We start from the raw sequence: 16,858 nt of genomic DNA on the forward strand, positions 1-16,858 counted from the left end.
GTGGGTTAAAGCCTCTGCCTTCGGCTCAGGTCATGATCTCGGGGTCCTGGGATCGAGCCCCGCATCGGGCTCTCTGCTCAGTGGGGAGCCTGCTTCCCCCCTCCCTCTCTCTGCCTGCCTCTCTGCCTACTTGTGATCTCTGTCAAATAAATAAATAAAATCTTAAAAAAAAAAAAAAAGAAACAAATTTAAGTTTTAAAATGATTCTTAAAATTCTACCATAGTTTTAAAAGATTTTAATATTACCCTTTAAAAGTAACTTTGCTGGGGCGCCTGGGTGGCTCAGTGGGTTAAGCCGCTGCCTTCGGCTCAGGTCATGATCTCAGGGTCCTGGGATCGAGTCCTGCATCGGGCTCTCTGCTCGGTGGGGAGTCTGCTTCCTCCTCTCTCTCTCTCTGCCTGCCTCTCTGCCTACTTGTAATCTCTCTCTGTCAAATAAATAAATAAAATCTTTAAAAAAAAAAAATAAAAAATTTTTAAAAAGTAACTTTGCTGTAATATATACTTGTTGGTAACAAAGAATTATACACATCATTCTTATGCAGAATACACTGTATTTTGAACAGATGAAAAACAGAAAGCTGTTTTTATTTTTAACCCAGACTCTGGTCTTTCATTTTAGTTTCTGTGTATCATTGTGGATGGTATTATTTCCTGCCAAAGTGTGATGATATGGGTCTATTAAATATTACATATAATTTACATATAAGGTAATCAGACACTGCAAATTCTGAAATTTTTACATAGAATCCTCATTTTCATTGTAGAATAAATGCTTGTTATCTTAAGTTAAGGAGAAAGAAGCCTGAAGAGAGTTCAAGCCCTTAAAGGAAAAATTGCAACATTGGTTGAATACTGCTTTTAGTAAACTGTTAATTGGAAATAATACTTTCTGTGTCAGTTCTAAATTTTAAAACCTTTCTCTTGAGAAGGTAACAGCATATTGGGAGTGCATGTGTTAAAAACCTACAATTTTGACACTAAAATTATGGGAAAAAATGAATTTTATTTTTTTATATTTCACTTAAGTGAATATAAGATTATATTCTTTGGTCTGTGAACATCATTAACTTATATTTTCCAAAGAATATTGCTATAAATGGAAGCTTAATGTTTCATGAGAATTTCAGCATTCTAAAATGAGAAAAAAAAATTAAAATTTTAGAATATGGGAACAATCAGCAATCCTCACTAGTAATAGAGGACAGTGGAGACATAAACTTAATAATTTATGTCAAGTTAAATTTCTGATCCCTTTCTCTTGACGCTTTGTGTACATAAATATTTTGAAGAACAAACTATTGGTAATTATATTTGTTTTCTGAGGAGATTGAATGAGCTAATAACCTAGGCTTTCCATGACTTTAGATAGAGCCACTTTTCATTTAAAATGTCATTTGATAGAAGAATTTAAACATTGAAAAAATACATCACTTGGCCTCATTAAGTAATACTTCTATTAGAAGGAATTGCCTTTGTGAGTACTGTAGAATCCTTTAAAAGAAAGCTGTACAGTGGCCTTAAAATAATTTAGTAATGTGAGGTTGTAAATTCAATTGTCATAATTTTACCTAAGGAGAATTTAGGAAAACATTTTAAAGGTGCCCTTTAATTTAGTGAATACATTCTAGTTTCTTTCTTTCTTTCTTTTTTTTTTTTTTAAAGAAAATAGTAATAGAATTCACAAAGCTTTGAGGAGTTTTTTTTCCTGCTTATTTCTTTTTAGGAAATGCAAGATAGTAGTTCCTTTTGTAGATGTTCAGATACATTGAAAAGGCAAAACTGTTTTTCACATTGCTTATTAGCCTATTTTCTGGATATGCTGTTTTTGTTTTAGGAGTCACATGATGCATTATTGGAATTTGGGAATAATAACCTACAAATACTGGTTCATGTTACCAAGGAAGGGGTGTGGAAAAACCCAGTTCTTCTTAAAATTCTGTCTCAGCAGCCAGTAGAAACAGAAGAAGGTAAGCCTTAAAACTTTACTGACTATATTGAAAGAAGATATAGATCTAAGAGTATTATAATTCATTAATGGGTTAGAATTTTGTGACTTATCACCTATGTGTCTATACCCAGTCTGTTCTCCTTTGAGTAGTAAAAACTAACCGTTAGCATTTAATGTTTTGCTTAAATATTCTTGTTTTAGGTAGTGTTTTAAATATTCCTTGTACTTACTTTAAAATGTTTCATTGAGTAACAGTGTTCATATAAATTTCCTGAGATACAAATGAATAATCTGTTTCTAGTCTTTGGTATATGGTAGAGCTTTGCTCATATGTTCTTCACTGGTTACTATAGCTAAGAACCATGAAGAAAAATTGCTTTTTTATTTTAAACCTATGAAATATTGGAATTTAGCATTTTGTAGAGAAATGCAAAGAATGAAAATTTTTATTTGCAGAATCATTAGTTTAAGAACAGATGATTTGTGGATTTGAATTGGTATTTGCATGTTAAGCACAAAAAATTACCTCATTTGATACCACCAATTGTGATTTCATTTGCTTTAAGTTAGTAGAAAATTAAAAGGATCACATTTTGTTAAGTATGTTTCTGTAACAAAAATGAAGTTCAGAAGAGTTTTTATACTTCTGGTATGTCTTTAATTTAGGTCTTAAACAGACCATTTGAATATCCCAGTTAACTTACTCATTTATCAAGTTTGACAACCTACTATACACATGCTATTTTAGTGAGAAGATTAGCGATGGGAGTTCTCAGAGTTTTCTCTTGGTTCTTTTTCTCTGCTAATTCTGCCGCTCATTAGGGGAAAAAAGAATAAGAGAAAGCTGTTAAGTAGAAAAAGGTTGGTTTTACTGTTTTCTGTTGAGGTTTCCCCATTAATCTCATCCCTTTGTAGATATAGGCAGATGGAGGCTAAAATACCACTTTTCTAATTAATAAAAGTTGCTTAGAGGACAGAACCAAGTAGTTTCAGAATAATCCCAGAATTAGGAAGATCCCAGTCCAGATGAGGCTTGACTAAGGCCTAGAAGAACGCTTACTCAAGGTATAGTCAGGCCTAAGCCCAAGAGGAAGAAGGGTGGAGTGGTTATTAAATGTCCCCACTTTATTAAATATTCTCTTGATGTGCTAATCAAATAGATCACCCTGTCTCAAAAATTAACAGTACTTAATTTCTTTTCATACAGAAAAAAATCAAGAAAATAGGGAGAAGCACTGCTCTCCTAACGTCTTGTCTCCTCTCTATTCAATAAAGATTAAGTACCCACTATCTTAAGACTCTGAATGGGTACAGAACACCTGCATATCTAAGCAATTATTCTGTGAACAGCATATAAGTGGTGGGCAACCTATATAGTCTTCCTGCTTTCTCATTTGGCTCTTACCCTAATTTTAGGTCAGGAGATGAGGAAGATTCTTTTATGGCTTCATTGCTCTTGTAGCCCAGGTATTAACATTCATTTCAAACTAGAAAGCAGTAACCGTCATCTCATTAATTGTCCTCTGTTCAATAAAAGTACACATTTTTTAGCCTCCAAGGAACTCAATAAATGCTTTTGCTTATTTTGTTTATTTATTTATTTATTTTGGATTAAAAAAAAAATTTTTTTTTTCCCTGTGGTGCCTGGGTGGCGCAGCAGGTTAAGGGTCCAGCTCTTGGTTTTGGCTCAGATTGTGATCTTACAGTGGTGGGATCGAGCCCTGCATTGGGCTCCATGCTCAGAGTGGAGTCTGCTTGAGATTCTCTCTCCTCCCCTTGCCCCCCCCCCCGCATTCTCTCTCTCCCTCTCTCACTCCCCGCCTCCCTCTCTGAAATAAACAAATAAAATATTTTTATTTATCTTGCTTTGAATTCTTGAATTTTGTGTCCTCCCCATCCCCTAAAAAAACAGCATATTACTGAAAGAATGTAATAAATACCAGTTGTTGGTTCTTCTACCTGGAACAGTCAGCAGAGAAATAATGGGTTCTCCCACCTAGATTTTAGCCCAAGTACTAAAGATCTTTCCATCCCTAGTGGCCTCCCACAGAAGGTGGGATGGTGAGACCAAGCCCACCTAAGGCTACACTGATGGTTCCCATTCTGAGCGTCAGCTCACGGAACTGTCCCTCCTCGCAGCAGTGATGGCAACAGCTTCCTAGATCCAGGCGGCCCACTGACCAGGAGACCTCAGCCCACTGTGAACAGTGGGGACCCCCACCACCATAATGGAGTGATTCCAACTCCCAACTCAAAGGACACCCAGAGCTACCATCTGGTATCTGCTAGTATTTCCAGTTGACTTCTACCCTACCTGGCACCCTCCTTCCCCTACTTTCCCATATCTTATGACATCAAAACAATGGCTTTTCCCCTTTTTCCTTGAGGCTCAGAGCAGAGCTACAGTCTTTATTTTTTTCTCTCTCTCTCCCCTACTAAGAGTTAAAGGAAGGGTTTCATCCTTGCTCAGATTCCTTTCCCTAAATCAAGCTGACAAGGAACCAGCTCCTACACCATTTCCTTTCTTCCCCACCCTAGTTTATTTTTTGTGACCCCCTCTACCCCTGACCTCTGAAGCCATTTTATGAATTGTCATGTGCCGCTTGAGCCTCCAGTAAAAACAAAAATGGGCTTTCCTGTTAAAAAAGAAGACTGCCTTCGGCTCAGGTCATGATCCTGGAGTCCCGAGATGGAGTGCCACATCGGGCTCCCTGCTTCGCAGGGAGTCTTCTTCTCCCGCTGACCTCTCTCCTTTCATTCTCTCTCTCTCTCTCCCTCTCAAATAAATAAAATCTTAAAAGAAAAAAAAGAAAAAGGCTGTTTTTAATGACCTTAAATGTTAACCATTTTTTACGTGTTGAAGTATACACAAGGTAAACTGTCACGATGTTTACAATTTATTTTTAAATGGCTCAGGAAAAGAAAAACCAAGGAAAGATTGCAAAACAGTTCAATTGTTGAATCTAGATGGAAGAAGGGATATATGATTAAAAATTATTTTGTACTAGCCGTGTCTGGGTGGCACAGTTGGTTGAGTATCCGACTGTTGATTTTGGCTTAGAATGTGATCTTGGGGTCGGGTTGAGCCCCACATAGGGTTCTGTACTCAGCGGGGAGTCTGCTTGGACTTTTCTCTCTCCCTCCTGCTTGTACTCTCTCTCTCAAATAAATAAATGAAAATTCTAAAAATTTATTTTGTACTAAAATGACAAAAATACAGAAAGGATACTTGTTGGTGTATACTTTATTTTCATTTTAAATATAGAAATGTATAGTTGAATTTCCTTTTTAAAAACAAAGTTAAGGGCTGCCTGGGTGGCTCAGTGGGTTAAGCCTCTGCTTTTGGCTCAGGTCATGATCTCAGGGTCCTGGGATCAAGCCCCGCATCGGGCTCTCTGCTCTGCAGGATGCCTGCTTCCTCCTTTCTCTCTGTCTCCCTCTCTGCCTACTTGTGATCTCTCTCTGTCAAATAAATATATAAAATCTTAAAAAAATAAAAATAAAAACAAAGTTAATGGACGCCTGGGTAACATAGTCAGGTAAGTGTCTTACTCTTGGTTTTTGCTCGGATTGTGATCCCAGGGTTATCAGGCTTCCTGCTCAGTGGGGAGTATGAGATTTTCTCTCCCTCATTTTCTGCTGCTTCCGCTTGTGCTGTTTCTTTCTCTCTCTCTAAAATAAAACCTTTCAAAAAAAATAAATGAAAAACAAAGTTAAGATGTATAATTTTAATTTTAAAACGCAAGATTAGGGGAGCCTGGTGGCATAGCTGGTTAAGCAACTGACTCTTGGCTTCAGCTCAGATTGTGATCTCAGGGTCATGAGCTCAAGCCCAGTGCTGGGCTTTATGCTCGGTGTGGAGTCTGCTTGAGACTCTCTCTTCCTCTGCCCTTCCCCCCATGTGTAGTCTCTTGCCGTCTCTCAAATAAATAAATAAATAAATAAGTCTTAAAAAAATATAGCGTAAGGTGCACCTGGGTGGCTCAGTGGGTTAAAACCTCTGCCTTCAGCTTGGGTCTTGATCTCAGGATCCTGGGATCGAGCCCTGCATTGGGCTCTCTGTTCACCGGGGAGCCTGCTTCCCCCTCTCTCTCTGCCTGCCTCTCTGCCTGCCTCTCTGCCTACTTGTGATCTCTGTCTCTGTCAAATAAATGAATAAAATCTTAAAAAAAAATAATTAAAATGTAAGATTGGTTTTTGTGTTAAAAGTTGTTACAGTGGTGTAATTGGTTGTAGTATATTAAGTAAAGTAGTTTTGTTTCATAGAAATATTAGCCACAGTTTAGAGTGTTATGTGGTAAGCACCATGTTAATGCTTTCCATATCTCTTTAGTCCATAAACCAGGTAAGGGATTACACATGCCCAAGACCACGTAGTTAAAATTGGAGGGCAGAATTTGAACCCAGGTGAGGAGATATTAAAAGTTTATGACTGAAGACTGATAACCACTCAGTTGCTAAATACATGGTTTTATTAAACTCCTCTAAAAATGTAATCATGCTTAGTGTGATGGGGAATACAAAAGTTAACGAGACACGGTATTTGTTTACAAATTGCTCATGGTATAAGAAGGGAGATGACGGAAACATAATAGCAGCTGGTGTCGCGCGTTTACCCTTTGCTGGCCCGGTGCTAAGTATCTTATCTGCATTACTGGTATTTCGTTTATGATTTGTTCCTCTTGAGGCTCAGAGAGGTCAGTTAATTTGTCCAAGGGTCTCACCACTTTGTATGTGCCAGAGTCATGATTCAGCTTCACATTGATGATTCCAGAACCTGAAATACTAACTTCTTTACACTATAATCCTTTCTTCCTGTACTTAAAGAGAAGAGTAAGTATGGTGAAAGAAGTAAAATGCTGTGAAGATTTATAGACGAGGGTAGCTTGTATAGATAACATGCCTGTATTCATGGTAGGATTTGTAAATATGCGTACAACATATAAACAGCAGATAAACAGCAGAATCTGAAGTTAGGCAGAATAGTATATTAGTAGGACAGATTAACAGCAGTAAGCAGAACAGGATATTGGGTTGGCAGATGTGGCAGGCAATATATGGGAGAAATAGATTGGAGACTTTAAAAAAGAATTGCTAGGATACAATGAGAATGTAATAATAATTGAGGGACAGAGTTGGTAAGGAAGGATCATGCCAAAATTTCATTTCTGTATGGTTGAGAGAATACCATTACTGAAAATAGAAGTGAGGAATGAGGAGCCGTTTGAGTGGGAGATAGGATTTTGAGTTCAATTTAGTGCCTGTGGGACTAAAATGGAAAAATCCAAGTGGAAGTGATCTGTTTTCCATTACTTTTTGACCTTGACTACATATTAGAGCATCTACGGAATTTAAAACCAACACATACAGTCTCCCTCTCTCTCTCTGTCCCTCCCCTTCTCTCCCTCTCTCTCCTTTTTTTCCTCCCTCTCCCCCTCCTGCCACCCCAGGTCTAGGCTTCACCTGCTAAATCAAAATCTGCAGAGTTGGAGCTCTAGAATCTAGACCTTTTTGAAGTACCACAGGAAGTGGGAGCCTTCCACCTATCTATATAGAAGGAACTATGTGATATATTTTAGTGGGAAAAGAAATAGGTCCTCTGTACTCAGAATTCTATTTCTGGAATGATACACAAGAAATTGGGGAGGGAGACTAGAGTACTGGAGTTAGGGCAGAAAGGAGACAACTTTTATTGTACACCTTTTTTGTGCCTTTTGAATTTTGTGTCATGTGCATATATGGTATTACCTGTTTCTGGAAAGAATGTTTAATACTATAAACAATAGCCAAACTATGGAAAGACAGTGGTTATCCACTGACTGATGAATGGATAAAGAAGATGTGGTGTGTATGTATATACACAATAGAATGTTACTCAGCCGTCGAAAAGATTGACATCTTGCCATTTGCAACAACTTGGATAGAGCTAGAGTGTATTATGCTAAACAAAATAAGTCAGAGACATACAATATGATTTCATTCATATGTGGAATTAAGAAAGAAATAAAATATACAAATCTGGGGCAGGGAGGAGGGAAACAAACCATGAGACTTAGCAGTGGAGAACAAAATGATGGAGGGATGTGGGTCAGGGGTGGGCTAGATAGGTGATGGGTTTTAAGGAGGGCATTGTGATGAACACTGGGTGTTGCATGTAATTGATGAACCACTGAATTCTCTTGAAACCAATAATTGCATTGTATATAAACTAACTAGAATTTTTGTTTATTGCTGTGAAAGAGGATAGGCAAGGGGTCAACGCTCAGAGATGAAGACCCTTTGCGCTTCTTTACTCCTGCTTTTATTGGTTGGTCCTTCAGGATAGTCCCAAATCCTTTTTTTTTTTTTTTTTCTTTTTTAAGATTTTGTTTATTCATTTGACAGGGGAGGGGTAGAAGAAGAAGCAGGCTTCCTGCTGAGCAAGGAGCCTGGTGGGGGGCTTGATCCAAGGACCCTGGAACCACCACGGAGCTGAAGGCAGCTGCCTAATAACTGAGCCACTAGGCACACAAAATCACAAATCCTTATCACTGTTTCTCAAGCACATGATGTGTGGCAAGGGGTCTTATAGGAATTAAGAAGATCCCTTTATGGGAAAGATATGAAATGCTAATCTTTGTGTTCTTTGAGTTCTGCTAAACATAGCCTAAGGGACAATGTATACATCTCTTCTTAGGTCACAGAGTGGCTGTTCTGGGCTAAGAAAGCTTGGGGGTGGGGCGGGGGACAGGTAGTCCTCTTGGCATTCCAAAGGCCTAAACCCTTTTCCAAAACCTTCTCTACTCTCAGGGGCTCTGTGTTTTAGCAAGCCAGGTGTTAATGGCTGATTTCATGTTCTACATTAATCCCCACATCTCCCCCTTTTTGTTTCTTTAAAGTGGCAGCAAGTAGTTCTTGAGACATTGCTCTGTGTACATATGCTTCACATCTCTGATGGTGGATAGGGCATTTATTCTAGTTTTGCAGACTATGATGAGAAGAAAAATAGTAATTATTATTACAATAGCAAAGAATCCCCATGAGAAACATGTGGGTAGGTTAAGCCACTCCGGATTGTTAGATCACTGAGCTTCTCTATGAAGCTTACGATTTCCTACCACCATCAATGTGGTGAGGATTTGATCCTTTAGCTACTGAACGTCAGAAGTTAATCCATGCATTTGCTTCTTTATCTGTTCCCAATCATGTATGGTCTGGTTCTGGGACATGGGGATAACACAGATGGATTTTTGAGCTGAGTCACATAAGAGGCCTTGCCAATAGGCTAAGACTTCTTGTTTTTCCCCAAGATAATCAATAGCAGCTCCCATTGGTTGAAGATGTCCTAATATTTTTGATCGATAGTTTGTTGAGTTGAAATTCTCTTGTAGTATTAATAGCCAGCTGATCCACAAAGGCATCAGTCTGAACCGAGTGAGGAAGAAAGGCAACTTACAGGCTAGTGGGAGTAATAATTGAGTTAGCTACGATGAAGCCGCAATGAGTAGACCTAAGAAGCACTTGGGTCTGCTGATGTCAGATAATGCCTCATTCAGAAAGCTAATGGATTTGGATTCTTCCCAACCTCTTGGTAAGATTAACAGGGATAGTGGCATGGTTGAAAATAGGAAAGGCGGGGGTGAGGGGGGAGTGCCTGGATGGCTCAGTGGGTTAAAGCCTCTGCCTTCTGCTCAGGTCATGATCCCAGGGTCCTGGGATCAAGCCTCACATCAGGCTCGCCGCTCAGCAGGGAGCCTGCTTCTCTTCCTCTCTCTCTGCCTAGCCCTCTGCCTACTTGTGATCTCTTTCTGTCAAATAAATAAATAAAATCTTTTTTAAAAAAAAATAGGAAAAGGGGTATCTGCCCAAGTAACAGGTTTCCAGAGGGAGATTTGCAGGTCCATAAAAGGACATGGAGCACCTAGATGGCAGCAGAAAGACAAGAATACATACCATGGTAGAACTGGTGTTAAGTACAGATACCATAGCCAAGAATATGTCTTCAGGAATAGAGGGTTTACTAGTCTGTTGTAGAATCTCCTCAGCTTTCTGGGTCATTTTCTTAAGGTCTCCCCAGGTCATGAATTTGGCCTTGTGGGTACAGGGGAGGCACCTGATAGCCAGCTGTTTTGCTTCTAGATTCAGGTGACTCTTTTGAGGGCCTGGATTCTGGCTGTGCCAGGCTAGAAATGCTAAACATTTCTAGCATGGATAACCTTGCCCACATATGAGGCTTATGGTTATGAGTTCTACTGGTCCCTGCCAAATGCCCATGTTTGGGTTCTTCCAGAGTACTTGGGCTGGCATTTTTGGTGGGGAGTAAGGTTTAAAATGTTTTTCTTTAGCTGGAGTTTCAAAATTAGAATTTAAATTAAAAAGATCTAGAATAAGCAGTGCTTTCTGTAATTGTGCTTTAGGATCCATATCTCTCCCTTTGTGTTTTGTATCGTGCACTTAAGGGTAGAATGTGCCTCTGAATAATAGCCTGATTATGACTGATTTGTCTCCCAATAATTTGCTGTAATTTATTGGTGAATTCAATAAAGGATTCTGGGAGGCCCTGCTTAATAGAGGCGAAAGAGCCTTGATGATTGCCCTGATCAGGGATTCATTCCCAAGCTCAGTATGCACAAAGAGCATTGTACTAGAGGGTCCATAAGAAATTGTCCTCTATCTGTGGGGGCGCCTGGGTGGCTCAGTGGGTTAAGCCGCTGCCTTCAGCTTAGGTCATGATCTCAGGGTCCTGGGATCGAGTCCTGCATTGGGCTCTCTGCTCAGCAGGGGGCCCGCTTCCCTCTCTCTTCTCTCTCTCTCTCTCTGCCTGCCTCTCCGTCTACTTGTGAGCTCTCTCTGTCAAATAAATAAAATCTTTAAAAAAAAGAAAAAAAAAAGAAATTGTCCTCTCTCTATGAATGGACTTCTCCCCTTAGGCATATTGTCAACTCTAAGAACTCCTGCTAACTGATGGAGCAGCTTGTTGTTCACATAATCATCATACTCAGTATGTCAGATGGAATACTGAGGGTCCCCAAATACTGCTTTACATAAATGCTTTTGTTTACAAATGAATATTTTATCGCATTTCTGTAAATCATTGATGACTTTTTGTTTTTTTTAAGATTTTATTTATTTGATGGAGAGAGAAACACAGTGAGGGAGGAAACACAAGCAGGGGGGAGTGGGAGAGAGAGAAGCAGGCTTTCTGCTGATCAGGGAGCCCGATGCAGGCCTGGATCCCAGGACCTTAATGACTGAGCCACTCAGGCACCCCAAATCATTGATATCTTAAGAGAAAGTTTCTTTAATCCTAGAAGAGTAAACATTAGGAGAGTCAGCAATGATTTAAATAAGAGTCACAAAACTGTAATAATCTCTCAGTTCATTTAGTCCCATGTTACTAATTCTTGCTTAATTTGAATGCATCTTCGGTTAGTTCTGGAAGTTTTTACCCATTTCAGTTTTTACGTTTTAAAGATATCAAATACCTGTATTTGTCCTAAGTCCTTTATATGAATTTCCTTAAAGACGAAGCTCATTTTGTAAGAGAATAAGAACAATTATAAATGGTGAAAACCCAGAAACGGACATTGTTAATGATCTGATATGAGAATTCTTTATGATGCTGTTGACAAGGAAACTCAGTTTATTTCTGTAATACATGAAACAATTCAGTAGCCAGAATATTGAGTGTTGATGACCTCATACCAGAAGGTAACATACCAAACAAGCCTAATCAGTCAAGAAGACTTTGTTCATGATTTAAATCTTGGGGAAGTTTGTTAAAAACTTGGTAAGTTTTAAAGGGCATGCCTAAGTGGGATTACAGATCTTCAAAGACTTAATAAAGGCAAAACATAGAAACTGTATTTTTATGGAGATAGCAGATTTTCAGTCTTATACCAATCTAATCACAAAATCCCTTTATTTTAATCTTAGTCTGTCCTGACCACACCTAAATTCCTTTCCAAAAATTTTTCCTTCACAGACTTTCTACAACTTCCTTTTGCATTCACATTTTGTCCCAAACCATCTCTTTCCAAACAACCAATCTTACCTAGGACAAAGTTATCTTCTAAGTAGTGAAAAGCAGAAACCTATGTCCAGTAATCAATGATTTAGGACCTTATCCTATTTGGAAAAAACCTAGATGTCCAGTGAATTTAATCCCATTTGCCATCCTAGCAAAACTTTAAAATTTCAGGTTACTAAAGACTTTGAAAGCTATTTTAACAATTATCCATGAAAACTTTGAGACAGGCAATTAACCATCATTTTAAGTTACGTTTTTGTTAAAAATTGCAGCGGAGAAAACAAACTTATTTGGCCTTCAGTAGATTTTGGTGGAATAGATGTTTCATATTCAGCGCTGGTAACTTTAAATACGTGTCTATCTTAATTAAACTGACAACTTTAACTTAACTATTTTAACTTAACTTTAAATACTGAATTATGTTCCATCTGGATATTCCCTATTGTCAGTTTTTACCTGAGACACGGGTGGGGAATTCTAGAGTAAGTGGTGTTAGGTCCAGGGGGCGCTCTTCTTGCTCCTTGATAGTGAACGGAGAATCTTGGAGCCATGGTGCTTGAGGCACCAAGGATGGTCTGGAAGCCAGTTATACAGGCTGCATCCAAGGTGGTGCAGAAAGAGAAAAGGGAGGGGAAACAAAAGAGGCAAAGCGCTGCCAGAAGGCAGAGAAGAAAGGATTCCTGGTTCTAGAGCTCATCAGCTCCAACAGAGGCACAAGTGCCATGTTTTCCTGCCAAGAAGGGGGAATATACGGTCTATGTCAGGCTACAGAAGACAGAGAATTTCCCCCAAAAGAAAGGGAGTTTCAGCAGCTATTTGGGAATATGCCTTAGAGTCCTCATCCTCAGGTAGACTAACCACAGTTGGCTCCAGTTATAGCCATTAACTTGGGAAATAAGTGAGGGAGAAGCACCTACATCTGTTAAAAACAGAGAGGAGTCAGGAGTCCCCTTTGTCTGGGATAGCCTGTGTTTTCCTCCAGTAACGTGGGTTTACTCAGAGGAGGCCGATTTAGGTAATTATCATGCAGTATGTCAGGAGGGAGTTTACTAGGCAAACACGTTCTGCAAGAGGCTGTTACAGTGCTGGTATAGAGCAATGAAAATACCCTAGGTAACCTAGGTCTCTTTGCCCTAGAAGAGATCTAACTGATAGATCCCAGATCAGTCCTTACCTAAATTTGGCAATCCAAATCATTTCCAGTGGGTTAAAAGGCACCCCAAAGGATAGTCTTTAGGAACAGAAGGTTCATGACCTAGAAAATCTACCTGACTCCCAGGTAGCATCCCACACAGGATGTCAGAGGTCCTGGTGTCAGACCAACCCGAGGTGTCCCCAGAACAAAATCCCTGTGACCACTGCCACTGATACAGGTCCCTATAAGAGGGAGGCCTGCCCTCCTCCCTGCTAGACTACCGTGGGTACCGGTGTATGGACCTAAAGACTGTGCCATGAAGGTCATGCCTTATTTTACCTTGCCTTGAAGAACCTGCTGTTTTTAACCCATGGAAAACACTAGAAGTTTTACAAAGGGGAAATCGTCCAATTTTATAGGTTAAGTAGTTAGTAGAGGACATTGATGGACAGTAAAGATAGTCCATTATGGTCTAAGTAACATTGCAACACATGTAATCTTTACAGCCAACTTCTAGCCTAGGAAATGGTCCCATGAAGTATTGCTTGCTAGATAGAGCCCCCAGTAAGAATCGACTAAGTGGAGGGCAAAGGGGGCAAGGTGGTGGAATTTCCTAGTCAGGGGTAAGAGGGAGTCCTTCCTCTTTGTTGTGTCCAACTTGAGAAGTTAAAGGGCAAATTTGGGGAGCCGGAGGAGTTGTAGTTCCCCTTCTTTTTCTTTAAAGACGTTTGAATTGTCCTCAGTATGTAAAGGGACCAGAGCGGACCTGACTAGACCTCAGATAGTAAGAGAAGCAAGGTATACCTTTTTACCTTGTTTATGGCAGTGTTTCACATTCTTTCCAGTTCTCTTCCATACTTCTAAATCTAACGTTCCTCAGTCAGGGAACCTTGGTTTCAGTTTAGTAACAACCCCTGACAAACCCCAGAGTTGGTCCTCCATTACAGAGGTCGTGCTCAGCTTAAGGAGCTGTTCTTATTTATAGTAGCCCCGTTAACCTTTCAAAGTTGCTTTAAAACATGTATTGTTGCTGTCCGAGAGAGGCTTTGCCCCGTATCATGAGTTCTTAGAGAACTTTTAATTCTGTAAAAATACCTAAGCCTAAATTTCCCCATAGTCGGCCATAACCCGATGCCAACTTATTGTGCACAGACTTTTCATTTTCGGGGCCGGGGGTGGGGTCCGTACGGTGTCCATTGCATGATGGTCATGTTGGGGTCACCACATGCTGGGAATGGTCAGCAGTCCCTATACCTAGAGATAAACGATTATTCCACACTTAACTGTGAAAGAGAAGAAGGCAAGGGGGCCAACGCTCAAGAGACGAAGATCAACTAGTTAGAATTTAAATAAAACTTTGAAAAAAAAAAACTGTGCAGTTAGTTTTGATGTAGCTAAGACTGGGCCAGTGGCTCTCCCTGCAGTGGCTTATCATTAATATTAATGATTTCTACTCCATATATGGCCTGTGGGCAAGGCAGCATGGCTATCATCTGAGAGGCTTGTTAGAAAAGCAAAATCTCCGGTCCCATTCCAGACCTACTGAATTGGAATCTGCATTTTAACAAGATAACCCCTGGTTATTCAGACGGCACTTTCAAGTTTGAGAAGCACTATTTTAGATGAAACACCTAAATCAATTTGTTCCTGACTTGCCTTTGACATATAATATTCTCACCTCTATTCTTTAAATAATGGTGTGTAATGATGTCATATGCTTGTTGAGTATCTGCTTTTCATAAATTGAGGGATTGTCTGAACACGGTAAAAGTCAGTGCTCAGATGCCTAATTCTTAGTACCGCTCAGAGCAGCGTTTTTCAAAGTGTGTACTGAACCAGGAACATATATTTTACATTGTACTAATAATATGTGTAAAAGGGTTCTCTGGTCAAATCAGTTTGGGAGACATTGGGTTAAATAAAAGTGAACAGTTTTCTTTATTGCAGGACTGTTCAGAGATTTGACCAAGGAATCCTTTTTTTTTCTAGGACTATCTCTCAGGTCTTTTGGTCGGTGGAACACACTTTGAGAAATTCCTGGTTTAGAGGAAAGAACACCACTGGCTTTGGAATCCTTGGCAAGTTACCTCATTTCTCTGAATATTAATTTTCCTAACCTTAAAGTGGGGATAATAATACTTGCCTTGGTGGTGGTGTGAAGAATAAATGAAAGGTACATAGAAACATTCAGCCTAAAGCTTGGTACCTCATAAAAGTGTTCACATGGTAGTTGTTAATGTTCCATGGGTTACTTCTTTTTCTTGCACTTGTGCTTACAGATCCTTTCCGTATTCCTTAATATCCTAATCAGAAGAGAGGGAGGAGAAAGTCAAATAATTAATTTTGATAAAATGTTAGTAATTTTATTAAGAATTTTGGTGTTCAGAATAAAACTACTCAGTAAGGTGGGAATCATTAGCAAATTTAATTTATTTTGCTCTATGCGCTATTAGATGAGTATTGAGATCAGAATAAATTTCCCAAGTTATATCAGCTGAACTTTTACTCAGCTGATATAACTAACCAGCAACAGAAGGTATCAAACTTTGATCACTTTGAACTTAACCTTGATGTGTTATGAGGTAATGTTACCAAATTTTTATTTTTCCTTTTTTCTAGTCAATAAATTGATTGCACAAGAAGGACCTTCCTTTCTGCAGATGCGAATAAAACACTTGTTGAAATCTAACTGCATCCCTCAGGCCACTGCTTTATCAAAACTGTGTGCAGAATCTAAAGAAATTTCAAATGTGTCATCTTTTCAGCAAGCCTATATCACATGCTTATGTTCCATTCTCCCTAATGAAGATGCCATCAAGGAGGTGAGTAAAGCAAATAAGCACTCTTGTCGTTCACAGTTACTAAGTAGATTTTGACAAATTCTTGTCGTTCATAGTTACTAAGGGCAGGATGAAAACCAGAAAACCACTTTTCTGACTACTGAAAAGTGCCATTTTTAATTGCATATAACTGTTCAGCGGTTGGAATATAAAGTTTGTTTTGTAGGTGGATTCGAAACGTAGAGAATATGCAGATGGGTATTTATGTGTTTGGGCAGTGATTTGCTTTGAAATCTTTAAGTGTAAAGTTATTTTTTTAAATTGATTTCTCTGTGTTTGGGGAATGTAGAAATTATTACATCAAAAGATAAACTAAACAGAATGGCGCTTAGCTGTAGTTTAAGTTACTTCATACATGTAAGTGTAAGCAGAGAAGTGTAGGACTTTAGAACCCATGAATACATTTTGAGCTATTACTAAGTGGATAAGCTGGTTACCATGGAAAATAAGAACAGTTGAGTCTTTTTAAAAACCTATTTTATCAGTCAGATTGCATTTTTTTAACCTGAATCATTGTCTTTTAAAAAGTTGGAATTTGCTTTCTCTAATAGTTTTTGATAAATTATATGGAGAAAGATGAGGAATTCCTAGCTATGTTCCATCATCTACCTATAATTCTCTTAGATCTGATACATGGATTCTCATTTTACCTGTACACTGAACTTTTCTTATTAAAGGTAAGAATCCCAAGGGTCTGGCTTTATGACATAGTAATTCTTAAACTTTAATGACAATTTCAGCTTACAGTTTTATATATAATTTCCTACTCCAAATGCAACTCTCTTTCTACCTCCCATCTTCCCCAGGACCAAAAATCTGTTGATCCTTCACCTGTGTCACTCTCCCTCATCCTTCTCATGTACTCACTTCCCTCCTTACTCTGCTTTTCCATAGTCAGTCAAAATTACCAGTCCCTCACTTTC

General features: G+C 39.0%; 1 protein-coding gene across 1 annotated transcript in view; it reads left to right on the forward strand.

Moving 5' to 3' along the window:
* Window positions 1-16,858, forward strand: part of RLF (RLF zinc finger) — a 94,993-nt gene that overhangs the window by 35,709 nt on the left and 42,426 nt on the right. The window contains exons 4-5 of the mRNA XM_059374261.1: window positions 1,838-1,970; window positions 15,715-15,917. Of these exons, the coding sequence (XP_059230244.1) occupies window positions 1,838-1,970; window positions 15,715-15,917 (336 nt within the window). The remainder of the gene's footprint in view (window positions 1-1,837; window positions 1,971-15,714; window positions 15,918-16,858) is intronic.

Source organism: Mustela nigripes, chromosome 14 (assembly GCF_022355385.1).
Source record: "Mustela nigripes isolate SB6536 chromosome 14, MUSNIG.SB6536, whole genome shotgun sequence".
Taxonomy (NCBI): domain Eukaryota; kingdom Metazoa; phylum Chordata; class Mammalia; order Carnivora; family Mustelidae; genus Mustela; species Mustela nigripes.